This window comes from Tasmannia lanceolata, unplaced genomic scaffold (genome assembly GCF_043159265.1).
Source record: "Tasmannia lanceolata isolate RefF3 unplaced genomic scaffold, GAP_Taslan_0.1 ptg000008l, whole genome shotgun sequence".
NCBI classification, from domain to species: domain Eukaryota; kingdom Viridiplantae; phylum Streptophyta; class Magnoliopsida; order Canellales; family Winteraceae; genus Tasmannia; species Tasmannia lanceolata.
The window spans coordinates 16550786-16566917 of record NW_027518685.1 but is presented as its reverse complement, the minus strand read 5'-3'; the positions used below and the strand labels follow the sequence as shown (position 1 = coordinate 16566917).

The following is a 16132-nucleotide window of genomic DNA, read 5'->3' as shown; positions in this document are numbered from 1 at the left end:
GAATTACAATCCCCCGTATTTGCGGTGACCTGCGGGTTGACCCGTCCCACCCGCCGGCCACGTAAATTCTGACCCGCAAAAATGCGGGTCATGAGATGACCCGACCCGTGGACCTGCACCCGCATCACCCGCGGGTTGACCCGGCCCGACCCACCCGTTTGCCAGGTCTGCCCTCCGTACACCTCTCTCACCACATGGAGACACTATTTTATCATGAGAGTGGTGAGAGAAGATGAGATCGGGGTAGAGATTTGCGCGCGGGCGGGGTGTTGGGGGTGGGGGGGGGGGGGGGGTGGCGGACGATTGAGATGAGGGTGATAGGTTGCTAAAAATTGGGAAAAGGTCGGCTTTGTATCTTGATTTTCAGCCACTTCTCACCCCTTGAAGACCCAACTTTCTTGATTTGGTCTGTTGATCTGACTAGAGACAAACACCAGCCTAACCGGAAGATCAAGCCCTTTGATCCATCCTCATTTATGGTTCCTGCAAGAAAATCTGTAACCGTTGATTTCTAGAGTACTGTATCTCACCGTTAAATTAGGCATGAGATCGAAACCGTGTTGGCCATCACATGATGGTCTACAAGATCAACGGTTCCGATTTTACACGAATTCCTCACATGCAATCAAAAAATAGATCATAAGGATTAATCTCGATGGTGAATATCTGCCGTCAGATTCGAAAATCACGACGATCAAGTTGGTTTTATATTCAGTCTTTTTGGCCCCCACATGAAAGCAGTAGACGAACTCTTGAACTGGAATTGTCGTTAGGGTTTTGAAATGCGATCGAATTGCCGTTAGGGTTTTCCTCTCCAAATCCAACCGCTCAATCTCACATTGAGTAAAACCTCCAAAGCGTAAAAATATTTTCAGGTCTGTTTATAATCCTCTTCTCGTCTTCGTCTTCGTCTTCTCTTAATTTCTTATAACCTGATTTTATACGAAGTACCCTATGTAGAGGTTTCTTTTGACTCTAATCTCTGCTTTATGTGTGAATCATCTTTTATGCAAATGGGTTACCATCAACCTTAGGCCCTGTTTGGATTGCAGGATTTTTTTATTGGAAAAGTTTGGAGAAAGATTTTTTTTTCCCCCCAGAATTTCTTGCTTTTCCACTGTTTGATTACGAATGAATAAAATTTCCACTGTTTGATTACGAATGAGAAAAAGTTACTTGAACTACCGCAGTTCAAGTTTTATTTAGAGGGACCTTCAATTTATAATGATATCCCTCTAAATAAGCCATAACTAAAACATTTCCTTCTAAATCGTGGAAATGAAAAAAAAAAATCTGAGGAAATTTTTTTGTAAGAATTTTTTTTTCCCTGCCATCCAAACAAAGTCTTAAGGAAAATACAATTTCCTTCTTCAAGTTTGGATATTTCTTCTATGATTACCCTTTCATGGAATCTACTAATGTTTAGTCATCTGGTTATGCCACTCAATATGCAACTATCCATGCTCAATCCATCAGTTCTCCCATTCTAATTTATGTGGAAAATAGATGAGTTATATACACCCTTACACGGTGTATATAAATTGCATTGATGGGTTTCTTTGTATTTTCTAATTTATACATAATTTCTTTGTAGTTTCTTGTTTGTAAGTTATTAGGTTTATCTTTTATGTCCTTCGGTTTACATAACGTAAGGGTTTTCTTGTAAATTCTGTTGATGATGGTTTTTATAAAGGCGAGGAGGCACGTTGTGAGTTGGACTTGAACTCTTAATTTCATTGATTAGGATTTTCCATGTTTCTTCTTCTTATTTTCTCTATGTTCTTTGATCATGCATGGTTTGGCAATTTACAATTATTTAGACTTTTTAAACTTTAATCTCCAATCCCCAAGAAGTTGGAAACTTCACTTGGGCCGGTTGTGAAATCCACTTTATTGATATAATAAGTGTGCTCTTCATATTTCATATTGCCGCCAATCTAGTTTTTTTATGAAAGAATGAAACATATTGAGGTGGATTTCCATAACATAAATTAGATATAATTGTTACTCAAGAGGGTGGATCTCACTTCCATATGTTCTGTCATCACATCAATTGGAATGCATTTTTACGAAGGACATGACACGAGCTCAACATGATTGGGGTAGATGTGGAAAGTGAAAAGGTCACTTTTAGGAGTTACTGTTAGTCTTCCCGAAGATCTTGGAAAAAAAAAATAGATTGTGATATTCCAACTACGAGAGATCTGCTTCTTAGTCAGCTGCAAATGTCTTGTAAAGATTGACTTTTGATATTTGAAAATATAAGCTCTCTTAGTTAACAGATGTGAGAGTGGTATGTTCCCTGAATTTTTGTTATACAAAAGTTTTTATTTTGATCGAACGAGATATAGACAAGATTCACCTAACCTCACTTACATAATGCACTGTCTGAGTTGTGGTTATTTTCTTCTAATGGTGAAAAAAAAGGATTTTGTCAACTATTGTGTATCCTTTTGTGTACTATTTTTTTTCATGTGCTATGGCACATAATCGTTTGGAATTTCCATTGGACTTTCTGTAACTTCTTTCCAGTTGATGAAAATCTTTACTTTTTCATCATTTCGTGTGTATTGCTCTCTCTCTCTCTCTCTCTCTCTCTCTCTCTCTCTCTCTCTCTCTCTCTCTCTCCTGACAGAAACTCATTAATTTGGAACACACATTTTGGCTTTCGTTATATTTGAAACTCAAATTGATATCTAAGCATACTGTGTACTAGTTTGAATATAATTCCTTCAATGCACAATGATGGGCACCTTTTTGTCTCCTAAATGTGTGAACTCTTTATTTTCCAGATACTGTATCTGAAGGATTCTAATGGCCAGTCCCATTGACAACAACGTATCATCTGCAAAAGCGGTGCTATTGGGGGCTTTGGCTTCTGGTGTTAATGTATGTATGGTTTTTCAGAAATTATAGTTGAATTGGCTCTAGCTTCTATCATATATTTTCATTGCTTTGCTTGGTAATGGACAGTTTCATTTCCATGCAATCTTCTATTGGTGTAAGGAAGCTGATTCACTTTACTTGCTGGATTTCAGGGTCCCACATGGTCAATGATCAAAATTACATTTTTGACACTTGGTGTTTGTCTTGCTGCAATGCTGGCTCTAGCATTCTCATCAAGTGATTTCATTATGATAATACATGTTCTTTTGCTTGTTGTTATAAGCGGAATTTTGCTTGTACTTCTTAATCGGTAATTATTTCTATCCCCACTCTTAAAGTTACGAAGTGTGAAGCTTGAAAAAGGAGTGAAATTTTGTTTGAAAACAATTCTCTCTGAGATCCACTGTCTGTAATTTAAAGACATCACTATTTCCATCCCCAAAACTTTCCACACCCACAAGATCATGCGGTTTTGGAAACAGCAGCAGTGTTATTTGATGTTCATCACATCTAAATATATGTTTTTCTGGCATGGAAATTCTCTACATTATTTGTTATACATGGACATTTACCATTAAAAAAACGACTTATTGGAGTTATGGTCTTCCCCTTCCTGTTAGCTATGATCATATTATATCTTGCTTGTGGTTTCGCCTGAAAGAAACTTAAGTTTGCAGCGAACTATTTTTAAATGTGTGGTTCCTATGTTCAGTTTATTGATGTCTTGATAATGTTTCACTGCCAACATTTTCTCTTATTGAGTATTCATATTTTTGTCATGTTTTCCTTGTTTCAATAGTATTTTGGCTATTATACAGTTGAGCAATCTATGTGATTTGTCTTAAATTATTTTACGAGTCTTGTTCAGGGTGTGCAGGCAATTCAAAATACTAGCTAAATTTTAGGAACTAAAATACTTATTCTTTTGATCATGCAAAATGCAAATTTGTTAATAAGGATGAATTGTACCAAGTGAATGGCTAGGATCACCCATTTGGTGGTGTTTTTTGGGTCTTTGACCCATCCACAATTGAGCTCACTTGATGAGCAGTCTCTATCATGTGCATATGTTCCACATCTAACAAATTAGAGTCACTAACACGGAGAAGAGAAAAGAATGCCCAAGCACTGAATGCTTTTTTTTTTATATACATAGACACTAGATTGTGGTAACAAAATTCCCGAACTAAAAATCTGATTGAGATAATGGGAAAGAAGTCATTTGGTTGGATTTGTATTGGGATCCAACTCGGTTGCTGGCATTTGACTCTTCCAACATTGGATTTCAGGTCATCTTCTCATCCTTTATTTTGGTTTTGCCTTTTTCTTTCCTTGAGTGTTCCTCCTCTCCTCCCTTTCCTGATATATTTTATGTTTTTCCACTTCCTATTACTGTTGAAGAAGTTTGGATGGAAAGAGGGAAGAGGTCTTGGAGTTGCAGATCAAATTTGTTCTTTGATATTATCTTTTTCGATCTCTTCCTTGTTCAATTGTTCTTTAGTATTGTAAGCTTTCTGCTATTTTATGTGGTTCTAGGATTATATTGATTGGAAAGTGTCATTTTCTTTTGTTCAACATGCTTAGCTTGTTGAATTCCAGGCTTCTCCATGCTTCTCGTTTTTGCTTCCTTTTCCTAGATGCGTCTGTTGTAAATATTTTTAGCTCTTCTTTTAGTTTCAGAGCCAGGTAGCTTGTCAAAGTTTTGTATTTTATGTTATTTTCATTTTATTTTTTTGCATTGCTATCTAGATGCATAATTATATATTCTATAGGGTTTTATTGAGTTGAAAGAGTTGTTTTCACCACATGCTCAGGTTTTTAAACTTTTGCGGGTCTCCATACTTTGTGTTAATTTCTGGTTGATTTCTGGTAGGGTTGTGTAGTTTTGTGTAACTGTCTATTGAATGGAAGTCCTCATTGGTTTCTTTATAATACAGTGAATAATTCGGAGTTCTATATTAAAAAATATAATATGGTGAAAATGGTAGAAAGACTAATTAGATGGGCACCTATTGATCATTGCAAGAGAATAGATATGAGACAGTAATATTTTTTACATATCCCTACTTCTAATGGGAATGAAATTTCCCAAGTTTGGTGATGTTTATTTTTGGCGTTGAATGATGGAGCTCTAACTCAATTAGATGGTGATCTATGATATTAATGCCCTATATCATGAACTTAATGTCACAGGTTTGAACCTAGCTTTATAAAATGCGACACTGTAATGTCATTTGTTGAGGAGGTGAAGGAACATCCTTTGCCCCTAAAAGAGGATGATGTTCCTCCCCCTCAGTGCACCCTGCCTTCACACCCCCCTTCTTGAGGACCCTCCACCCCTTTTTGTGAATGCTATCAACGTTGCTCAACGCAGTTATGTGAAGATTCAATCATTGACAAGGAGGGTGGTCTCAACTGATTTTGCTAGCTTGAGGTCACTGGTAAAATCCCATTGTTCTTTGCACCTTTTTCTTCGTGTGAAATTGGAAACTCTATAGCATAGAGCATCTTAATTCCATTTAGCGGTGCCCTATATTTTTAATGCTCTTTGTCATAGGTCATGGGTTCAGTTCTAGCTTACATTACAAAAAAAAAAAAACTCTGATGTATTTTGTTGAAGATGGGTTTCGACCACCTCTAACATTATCATTGTGGGGAAATATGCTGATTGTCCTCTTCTTTGGTGTTCGGGGAGTTGATGATCTTGAGTGAGTTGTTTTCTTTTTCTATGTTTTGCTGTTGTGGGGCTGCAATCACCACGTTGCGATGTTCAGTTTTCATTAGGGACTTTATATTTGAGGAATTAGGTTTTATCTCATGTTTTTCAAGTGAATAATACTGATGGCAAAGATACAGGTAGGGTCTGCCGTTTTGATGATCCAAACAACTCGTTTGCTGGGCCCTAAAATGGATGGCTGTATATAGAAAAAATTATCTGCCATTGGACAATCCTAACTGTTCGATTTATGGAGATTTTTATACCATTGACTCCCTTTTCGGTCACTTGTCCAGCCACAATTTGAAGTGTTTGGATAGCCCAAGGTCGAAGACTTTTGCAGCAAGGGCTGACCGTGGCGGGGACCAAAAAAATATTGGTCTGGGTCATTGAACAAATGGTCTCCACCTGTACTTTTCCCACCCTTTTTTCATTGGAAAATATGGCTGACCACCATACATTTCCTCTTTGACCTTATCTAGCCGCTAAAAGTAATCGATGCCCTCCGTGAGATTTTACTGTGGAAAAGTTTCTCTCATGACCTGCCTTTAGAGCTGATAAATGAAGTCATTTTTCAGTTGAACAGGGTTAACCATGTATGGGTCTATTTCAATTAAGTGGCTTAGTAGCTGAGTTATTGAATCAGTACTCATGCTGGTTTTTACATAAGAACCAAAAGAAAGTTTGGTTCCAGAGATAAGATAGTTACACTTAGGAGTAAAGGACTGTTGATCTCTTTACTCATAGGTAAATCTTGGAAAGTTGCACTTAGGAGTAAAGAACTTGTGCCTGGACCTGTGGAATCAAGCTAAGGTAACTAGTGAATCTATGTATGGAGCTGGGTGAAGTGATGCTCGTATGGCTCTAGATCATGAAGGAATCTGCCTATCGATCTGCTAAGATGATGCCTATGATGCTGCTGGTACCGTTGCCACTACCTATGTTGCTGTAGTCTGTGTCCAAATTCATAGGTTCCGAAAAATACTGAGAACTTGCCTTAAGGTTTTAAAGTTGGGAGGTCTTCCTTTTCTGTTTCTTATTTTCTCTTTTTAGATGATGTATTGATGTTTTGAAATGTGATCTGGGATGATCGTGGCAATCTTCCAATGTTATAAGATGGTTTGAGGCGGTCTCCAAACTTGGAATGAATTTGGAAAGAGCTTTATTTTTGGATCTGGATGTTGATTGGGGATTGATCGAAACTCCTTGCAGATAGATTGAGGTGCAAGGATGAGAGGCTCATTACCTATCTTGGGATGCTTTGTCGTTTTGCTCTCTTGAAAGTGCTTTGGTGGGTGGAGGGGTGAAAGAAGTTGGCTTACTAGAAGAAGAGCTATCTCTCTTTGGAGCAAGGTTTTTAGATTTTGGTTTCGGTATGTGCTTTGATTGTGATGGAACTGGAAATATATCGGTTTCGAATGAACATTTTGGTGGGAATCCTTTAAAATTATGGAAACATATGCAAATGATGGGCATTTAAGATGAAACATCAAGAAGTACTAGAATAAGCTCAAATACACAAGAAAAAACCATCATTTAAGCAAAAAACCACTCATAATGTTTTAACCGTAGTTATCAGGGTGGGAAACGAATTCGGGAAACGAAACGTGAAACAGAAACGGGAAACACATGAACAAAATACAGGGGAAACGAGAAACGAGAAACAATAGAAAATCGTACGAGAACCGTCTTAGGAAATGATGTGTTTTTTGCAAAATGATTTTTGAAAGTTCCACACATGTTTCCTACACCTTTCATATGCACTTTCTACGAGTGTTGCATATGTTTACAATTTGAGGGATTTTTTAGGTTCATTGATCAGTGCTTGACGGAAGAACTTCATAAGTTTCCAAAAATTGAAGATACCGATCAAGAAATTGAATTTCAATTATTTGTAGACACGTATCGATTGGTTGAACCCTTGATAAAAGAAAGAGATGCTGTGTATGAATCACTCACTTATTCTTCTTAATTATATGTACATGCAGGATTAATTTGGAAAACTGCATTTACACATTATTTACATAAGTTTTCCATATGTTTCCCATGTGTTTCAGAAACATTTCTTCAATTTTGTGTCATATTTTGGAAACGTTTCCGAAACGTGTTTCCCTCGTTTTAGGGGAAACGAGTTTCCCAACCGCGAGAAACGCGTTTTATGGGAAACGGGTTTCCCACCCGCCCAAGTAGTTTCCGACGACTATGGTTTTAACAACGTTGAACACCTAATGAAATGTACTGTCGTACTTGTCTAATAATTCCGTACCTATCGATTCATATAATTGTTTATACATAATACGTACACATTTCATATGCATTTCATATAAATATAATTATGTAATATATATACTACTAATACACATATTATGCGTTTCGGTTTTGGTATGTGTTTCGATGGTGATGGAAACAGAAACATTTCAAATGCTTTGTATCAGTTGTGATAGAAATTTAAAACTATGCTTTGGATGTAGAATCACCCTTTTCAAAGTTTCGCTTACTACCATGTCGGTGTGCTTTATGTCCGCGTTTAAGATCCATGGATCTACAACAGGGCGGTTGAAGAAGCATCAAATATTTTCTTAGAGAAGGAAAGGAAGAAGAGAGCTAAATGAAGCACCTCATTGATTAAAGGAGTTGGCATAAATTATAAGAGAACAGATCCTTGGTTTGGGCAACACTAGGTTGAGGACAGGGCATAGTTCCACGATTTGCGTAACCCAAAATGAACGTGGTTAAATCTTAGGAGGATCTTTGGTTGGGTTAGTATCCTTAGATCTTTCTTCCGTGATTTACCTAATCTCTTTAGGATTGTGTGTGCATTAGGAATTGCTACAAAATATTGGTTGAATGGGTAGTATGGGAGTTTAAATCGTAAAGATGTTGAGTTTGAACGCTTACTGTTGTTTTTGTGGTCAATCGAGTCCATCTTCATTTCTCCCTTTGAAAAAGATAGAGGTTGGGTGATGTGTAAACTTTCGCTTACACATCAAGAGTGAAAGCTTTCGCTTGGACAGTGGTTCACAAAAAAATTAACACGTGCGACCGTCTCAAAAGGAGGACTATTCCGATGGCTAGCTGGTGTGTGATGTGTAAGAAGGCGGAAGAGACGGTGGATCATCTGCTACTCCGGTGCTCTTTCGTGCACCACATATGGATGGAAATTATCAGATCTTTCGGCGTCAAATGGGTCTTTCCGAAATCGATCAGAAGATTGCTCATTAACTGGACGGGCAGCGTTTTTGGTGAAACACAACCTACTTTGGAAACTACTTCCATACTCTGTTATATGGAATGTGTGGAAGGAAATAAACAATCGCATATTCGAAGATAAATCCAAATCTCTGGATCGAATTTGCACTGAAATTAAGATGGAATTGATTTCATGGGCTAAGAATTCTAAAGGTGGTATTTTCGGAGTTGGGGAAATCTCGAGGAATTGGTCCGCAATAATTTGGAAAAGGAAAGCTAAGCATCGCATAACTCCAATATGGAATCCTCCACTGGCGGGATGGATTAAGTTGAATTTCGAAGGAAGTTCCTTTGGAAATCTAGGTCCGGCTGGTATTGGCGGTATTTTTAGGGATGAAAAAGGGAGTATAGTGATGTCTTATTCGGGACGGATCGGAATTTGCGACGCTAACGAGGCGGAAGTGAGGGCACTATTATTTGGTATCAAGTAGTACTCTACTTTTTCTTCTAAGCCGCTGATTGTAGAAGGGAATTCGTCGAATGTCATCGCATGGGCTTTGGATAAATCGAAGGGTCCCTGGCGGCTTTGGAACTACATTGCGAAAGTAAAAGATCTACTTCACTCAATTCGACCAACTATAAATCACAGACGACGCACGGCGAACGAAGAGGCAGACGAGTTGGCTAATAGGGGAGCCACCCTACAATCGACGTGTATTACAATTCCTGGAAACGTAATGGGGGAAGAGTTTGAGTAGAGGTAAAGTGATTAGTTTGTACTTCCTTCTGTAATGGTCGTGCATTAATAGGCCTGGGCACTGTGTTGGGGACATCTTGTCCCCTTTTTGGGTTTTTCATTAATAAAGTCATCTTTCAAAAAAAAAAAAAAATAGAGGTTGGGTGTGTTATTGCCAAGGATTTAAATGTCGGTTTCGGAAACCGGCCACAATTTCGGTCAAAATTATGTAAAAAAAGATAATATTTCGGTTTTAATAAAATTTCTAACGAAACAAAATCTTTAAATTTCGATGGAAAATTTTAAAATTCCGGTTAAAATCTCATTTCGGAGGAAATTTTTGTAAATAAGGATGAAAAACGAAATTTCAAAATTTCGGGGAATTTTTGGCGAAATCGTGTAAAAACCCGTTTCATTGTGAATTTCATTTCGGCCTTGGCCGGAACCGAAATTTTTGGTCGAAATTTTGGATTTTGGCCAAAATTTAAAACTATAGTTATTGCAACGGTCTCCTTTTTTATTATATCTTTCTTTTCGTATCTTTTTTCAAGTTTGTGAGCAGCTTTCCCATCACTATCCTTTGAGGGTACATATTCCCTTCATCTGTGGACACTTTCTCTTGGATGGTGGTGGGTGATACATTAAACCCTTGTGGCCTTCTTAAAAAGTCCTTTAGACTCAAAAGCATGTAATTTTTATGTAATGAGGAATCAACTAATGGCATACTCATCTGGTTAAAGGTGGGCTCACAACTTGTTCAATTCTTCTCAATATCTTTGGCATCTTTTAGTTCCTTCCGGCCTTCCTATTGGATCTCTTATTGGGGTAAAGGTATTTTTAGAGACAGGGGCAGAATATTTTGGACAATTACTACTTTTGCAGTACTTGAGGGCATTTGGAATGCATAAATAGCATTGTAGATGGGGTTTCAATGCGCTGTGGATTTTCACTTTGGGTATCAGATTTCTATCAATTCCTGCCTTCTCTTAGAAAGGATTTTTTGGCATTTCATTTATTGAATTGTTTTGGGAATGGAGAGAGGTCTCTTTTATCTCTCCAATATAGGATGTAGTTGTTGCAAGATATGTCTCACCCCTGTTTAATTCGCTGAAGTGAACCTTGATGGTTGCTCTGAGGGCATCGGAGTGTTTAACAAGATCAACTGGGAGGTCATCAAAGACTTCTTTGGCCCTACTGGCATTGGGAATATCTTTAAAAGCACTATTTGTATGGTGGCTTCTTTATCTAGTGAGGGGTTTGAAGGACTGCTTTGACTCTATCTTCTGTAATTGCTTCTGTGTGTAGTTTTTTTTTGCCTTTTGCTCTTTTGTATTTTTCGTTTTGTTTGCCTTTTCTATTGTTGGTCTCGTCTCATCCCCACTCTTTGTTTCTCCTCTAGTTTCTAATAAAATTTTTTGTCATCTTTCGTTAAAAAGAAATAAAAGTACCAGATCTCTTTAGCCCCAGGTAAAAGTTGGAAAAGATTATCGTTTGGAGCCGATCAAGTGAAAATCAGATGATCATGATGCATGCAGTTAATCTTAAAGAGCTCAAGATAAGTTGATGCGGAAGCATAACTGTTAGGTCTGGAAGTTTAGGAATATTGTATGCTCTAGTTTATTATGCTCTCTGTCTATTATAATGTTGATTGGATCTTAGTGGAGATCTGAAGGTTGATCAGACAATAATGAGAATTTTTTTTGTTATCTTTGCATGGGGAATCTGCTTTATGCTATGTTAAAAACTTTAAACTTCAAATCATTTAATAATTCACGGTGAATGGTCATGCTCAGTTTTTATTCATTTATTGCTCAACACATTGCCTTTTGGTCTCGATGTAACTTATTATTCCTCAGAAGTCTTTGAACTTATATTCACTGGGATAACTTCTGCCTCAATTCATATCAATTTAAAAAATCCACCCTCAGTCATGCTAAGCTTACTATCAGAACTGTTATTAAATTGATTAGATAACTTGACAGGCAAATCTTTGAGCTCATGTTCATTGGGATTACTTCCACCTCAATAATTTTTTTTTGAATGGTGAAAAGATTTCATTACTGTTTCATTGGCAAATTTTTGCACTCTGTACTGTTTCATCTTGTGGGACATCTTGTCCCCTGATTTCTAATTTAATTTGTTACCTTTAAAAATAAAAATAAAAAGATTTCATTACCGCCAACGAGACCAAGGAGGTCCCAAAGATACATCAGAGGAGAGAAACAAAGAGAAAATAGAAGTACAATGAAAATAAAAGGATCTAGGGAGGAAGAAAATCAAACAACTCTAGACTCTCTTGAAACTCCTTCCCTTGCCAATTTGTCCACCTCCTCATTGGACGTCCGCTTAACGTGGAGGAAGGAGATCGAGGCCTTCCACCTCAATAATATTGATTGTGCTTAAAGAATCCACTCTCAGTTGGAAGCTTATATTGCCAGAACTGTTTTAAATTAATTATAGAATTTGTAGTTATACATGTATCAGCAACTAGTGAGGGATGCATTATGACTGCATAACTTTCCTATGAACTGACCGTATATTTGGAGTCAGCACAGAAAATAATTAGATGTTCAGATGCTTGAATTGGTGCAACTCTTTTGGAAATATTACTCCATCGGCACTGGCTGGGCAGGATATATTCTGTGAGCCGCGCTTATCTAGCTTTATGTTGGCTATATCTCTTCAGTAGATAATATTTATGTTTAACTTCATGAAGGGTTTATGTGATGTGCATTGCTTGCATAAGAAAGATATTTCTGTCCTCTGTAGACTCTGAAATGACATAATTTCGGCCTCTCTTTGTGACACCAAAGTCATTAGATGCATCGGATAGCTTCATGATTTAAAACCAATGTGTTAAGGGCATACCATTAGGGGCATTTTTGTCTTTTGCATTGTATTAGAAGGTAGCATAATATGCTAACCTGAAACCCTAATCTCTCTCTCTCTCTCTCTCTCTCTCTCTCTCTCTCTCTCTCTCTCTCACACACACACACACACACACACACACACACACACACAAACAACATGGTACCAGAGCCCTAGGGTTTTTGATCCGTCTTGCTTTCTCTTCCTTAGTTCTTTTTATTTATTTTCCTAGAGATTTGTGACTCAAATATGAAGTAAAAGGAGACGCTCTTCTCTACTTCGACATCAGCCCTTTGAGGGCTGCCGTCAACTATTCTTGCTTGGGGTGGATTGACAAAAATCCCTTTAATGGTATATTGGTATGCCCTTAACACAACGGGTTGCTGGATTACAGCCGGATTACATTTTACACTTACCTTGCAATTTAAAATTACCCATTTGCACCAAAATTGCAACTTTGGGTGCACATCCAAATGCACCCTAAATAAAATCTAGAATCTCTGTGAAAACCTATTGAGTAGCAATTATCCCATATTTTGTTGAAATGGAACAACACTAATTAGTTATTGATTTCCTTTAGGGGATCTGTTTTCTACTCATGCTGCTTGATTCTGAAATTGCCTTCTTTTTTCCATTAATAATATTTCTGGGACACAATTCATGAGATGCAATAGATTGCTTTTTGGGAAAAAAATTGTGCTTGAAAAAACAAGTTATTATAATAATAATAGCAAATTAGGCCTAACAGTTTACACTGGAGATGTTTCTTATGAGGTTCCTGTGTTTTGTTGCTTCCTTTGCAGTTTTCTTGCAGAGACAGGTCTTGTATCAATTGAACAACAAATGGAGGAGATGGGTATTGCAACAAAAGATCAGATCGAACTAAGCAAAAAGAGCTAGCAGAGTTAGCAACGTCACCTTATATATAGCATTTAAAACAGAGGATCGGTTTTAATGAGAAACCTCTCAGCCCATTTTATATCACCTGGAGAAAGATACGTACAATTGACACACGCTAGACAAGAAGAAGCTTTAAATGGATATGGGAATTATTTCCATTACATGATGAGAATAAGGTGAATGCTTGCATTTTATGCTGCTTTTGGTGCTTCCTTCTCCTTCGGCTTGCTCCTTTTGGGCTTCATGAAGCAGAAACACGAGCAACATGGGCACTGAAACAAAAACTTCATGGCTCTGTTAACGCTACTCTGAACATTCAATACAAAACTCTGCTTTGGTTTCCTTCTCTTGCTCGAATGTCTTTATAACATAAGTCACCCACCCCTTGGATTGAGAAAAGTACGGAATGCAGGCCGATGTTTACTGAAAATACGGATTGCGGGCACCTTTTAAAACAAGGGGCTAAACTTCAAAATCGGGTCGTCAAAAGACCCTGATACCCTTCTGACATCGACAGAGTCCTACTTTTTCATTACTGCCTCTTAAATTGGCCCGATTCACGAGGCTTCTTTTGGTTCGTTTAAATGTGTATTTGAACCGAGAGAACCTTGGGTTCGTTTCTATCTTGGCCGTTGGAAATAACGACGGATGGATCTTGACACGTGTTGGAAAACTTTTTAGAACGCCGATTGTACTTTTTGGAACACTGACATTATCTATTCTCACTTGTCTTTTGGCTTAGAACGATAGATGTTATCTTTTCTCACTTATCTTTTCAACCCGTGTCAGGCATCCATCCGTCTCTGGGTATTTCCGACAGCCAAGATAGAAATAATTGGTATGCCGGCGGAAAATAATAGGTACGCCGATGGAAATAATGATTACAGAGAGGAACATAATGGGTACGCCGGCAGAAATAATGTGTACCCAGATGTAATTATGGTTACAGAGAGGGAAATAATGGTCACGCCGGCGGAAATAATGGGTACGACGGTAGAAATAATGGTTACAGAAAGGGCAATAATGGTACGCCGGTGGAAATAAAGGATACGCCGATGGAAATAATGGTGACAGAGAGGGCAATAATGGGTACGCCGGCGAAAATAATGGGTACGCCGATGGAAATAATGGTTACAGAGAGGAGAATAATGGGTACGCCTGCGGAAATAATGGGTACGCAGATGGAAATAATTGTTACAGAGAGTGGAATAATGGGTACCCGCGGGCGGAAATAATGGTTATAGAGAGGGAAATAATGGGTACCCGCCGGCGGAAATAATGGTTACAGAGAGGGGAATATGAGTAGTACGCCGATGGAAATAATGGCTATAGAGGGGAATAATGGGTACGCCGGTGGAAATAATGAGTACGCTGATGGAAGTAATGGTTACAGAGAAGGAAATAAGAATAATGGGTACGCCGACGGAAATAATAGTTACAGAGAAGGGAATAATGGTTATAGAGAGGGGTATTATTAGAAGACACCACCGTTTCATATTGATGTCCACGTGTCGTGGATCTGACCGTTTATTCATATTGGCGACGGCCAAGATTTAAAGGAACCCAAGGACTCTGGGTTCACAGAAAGATTTCAATCTAAACCAAACCGACTATGTATAGAGCTGCTAGCATTCTAAAAAGTTTTTCAACACATGTCAGGCATCCATCCGTCTCTAGGTATTTCCGATGGTCAAGATAGAAACAAACCCAAGGTTCTGTGACTTCTGTCGGTTCAAATACCAAACGAACCAACAGAACCTCGTGAAACATGCCAATAATGAAAAAGGAGGCTGAATGACGTTTCTGTTGATGTCAGAAGGGTATCAGGGTCTTTTTCCAACCCGATTTTGAAGATTAGCCTGTTTTTTGTTCTTGTTTTAAAAGGTGCCCGCAATCTGTATTTTCACTAAACATCGGCCCCATTCCGTACTTTTCTCCCTTGGATTCCATTCCTTACACTTCACAAAAAGCTGATGCCTAGTGGTCCAGCCCCTACAGTGAGGGTTTGGTTGGGCCATGATTAAAGAGAAACAAACATTGGTGGTGGGTCCTGCTGTCCATTTGAGGTGCTCTTTTTCTTCAAAACAAACAAATATATCCTGGCTGGCAAGCAAGAAAGTGAAGGGATCATGTGGTTTTTTTCCTAGGTTAGGGGTTGAGTTTGTCTCTGTTTTACTTTTCCAAGTTGAGACATTTGAGAGGTATAAATCCACTCATATTTATTTAGTATTAAGTGAAACTTTTTTTTTGAAAATTGAAGTATTATTATTATTGTTATTATTAAGTGAAACTAAAATCTGTGTTTTCTCATTTGTGTTTGCATTATCTTCTTGTCTGGGAATTGTATGGTGAAAATACACTTTAGATCCACCATGTCCCAAAAATCTCTCCAATTGGACAGTCATATCCATGTGGTTCAGTGTATTTCGAATCCATTAAATGTGGACCTCTCCCTAACACTTTGTGGTTGTCTCGTAGGGGCCATTACTTGATTGGAATCCGAGGTGGGTGCCTCTGTTCCAGTCACTTGTAATTTACTGATTTAGTCCCGTGTTTTCCCTCTGTAACGAGGATGAAAAGATCACATCTGCTTTTGTAAACAGCGTGGGAGTGTTTGGTGGTAAGACTTAATATTTATTGGTGGTTTGCCTTTCTATTTTCCATGCCAACTTCTGTCTTGTGGAGGTAAACCCCATACTCATGTGTTTTTCTATCTACAACACATTCTCTCTATATGAGGAATGCTTCGGTATGATGACCTCATTATAATAAATGGGGTGTGCCCACTATGTCGTAGTGGATCCCACCGTTGATGATCTGAACTGTCCATTTGACAG

The 16132-nt window shown here is 38.1% G+C and overlaps 1 protein-coding gene across 1 annotated transcript; it reads left to right on the top strand.

Moving 5' to 3' along the window:
* The first annotated feature begins 365 nt into the window (after positions 1-365).
* On the top strand, positions 366-13641 carry LOC143884592 (uncharacterized). Its single transcript, XM_077388243.1, has 4 exons — positions 366-875; positions 2793-2889; positions 3039-3196; positions 13199-13641. The coding sequence occupies exons 2-4, from the start codon at positions 2815-2817 to the stop codon at positions 13293-13295; spliced, it is 330 nt and encodes a 109-aa protein (XP_077244358.1). The 5' UTR covers positions 366-875; positions 2793-2814; the 3' UTR covers positions 13296-13641.
* Positions 13642-16132: the final 2491 nt, after the last annotated feature.

What these genes read in the sequence shown, in the direction of transcription:
- LOC143884592 (XM_077388243.1), top strand. Translation starts at nt 2,815, where the DNA reads ATGGCCAGTCCCATTGACAACAACGTATCATCTGCAAAAGCGGTGCTA. An exon ending in CTTTGGCTTCTGGTGTTAAT is followed by an intron (nt 2,890 to 3,038) that starts GTATGTATGGTT and finishes GCTGGATTTCAG; the next exon opens with GGTCCCACATGGTCAATGAT. An exon ending in TTGCTTGTACTTCTTAATCG is followed by an intron (nt 3,197 to 13,198) that starts GTAATTATTTCT and finishes CTTCCTTTGCAG; the next exon opens with TTTTCTTGCAGAGACAGGTC.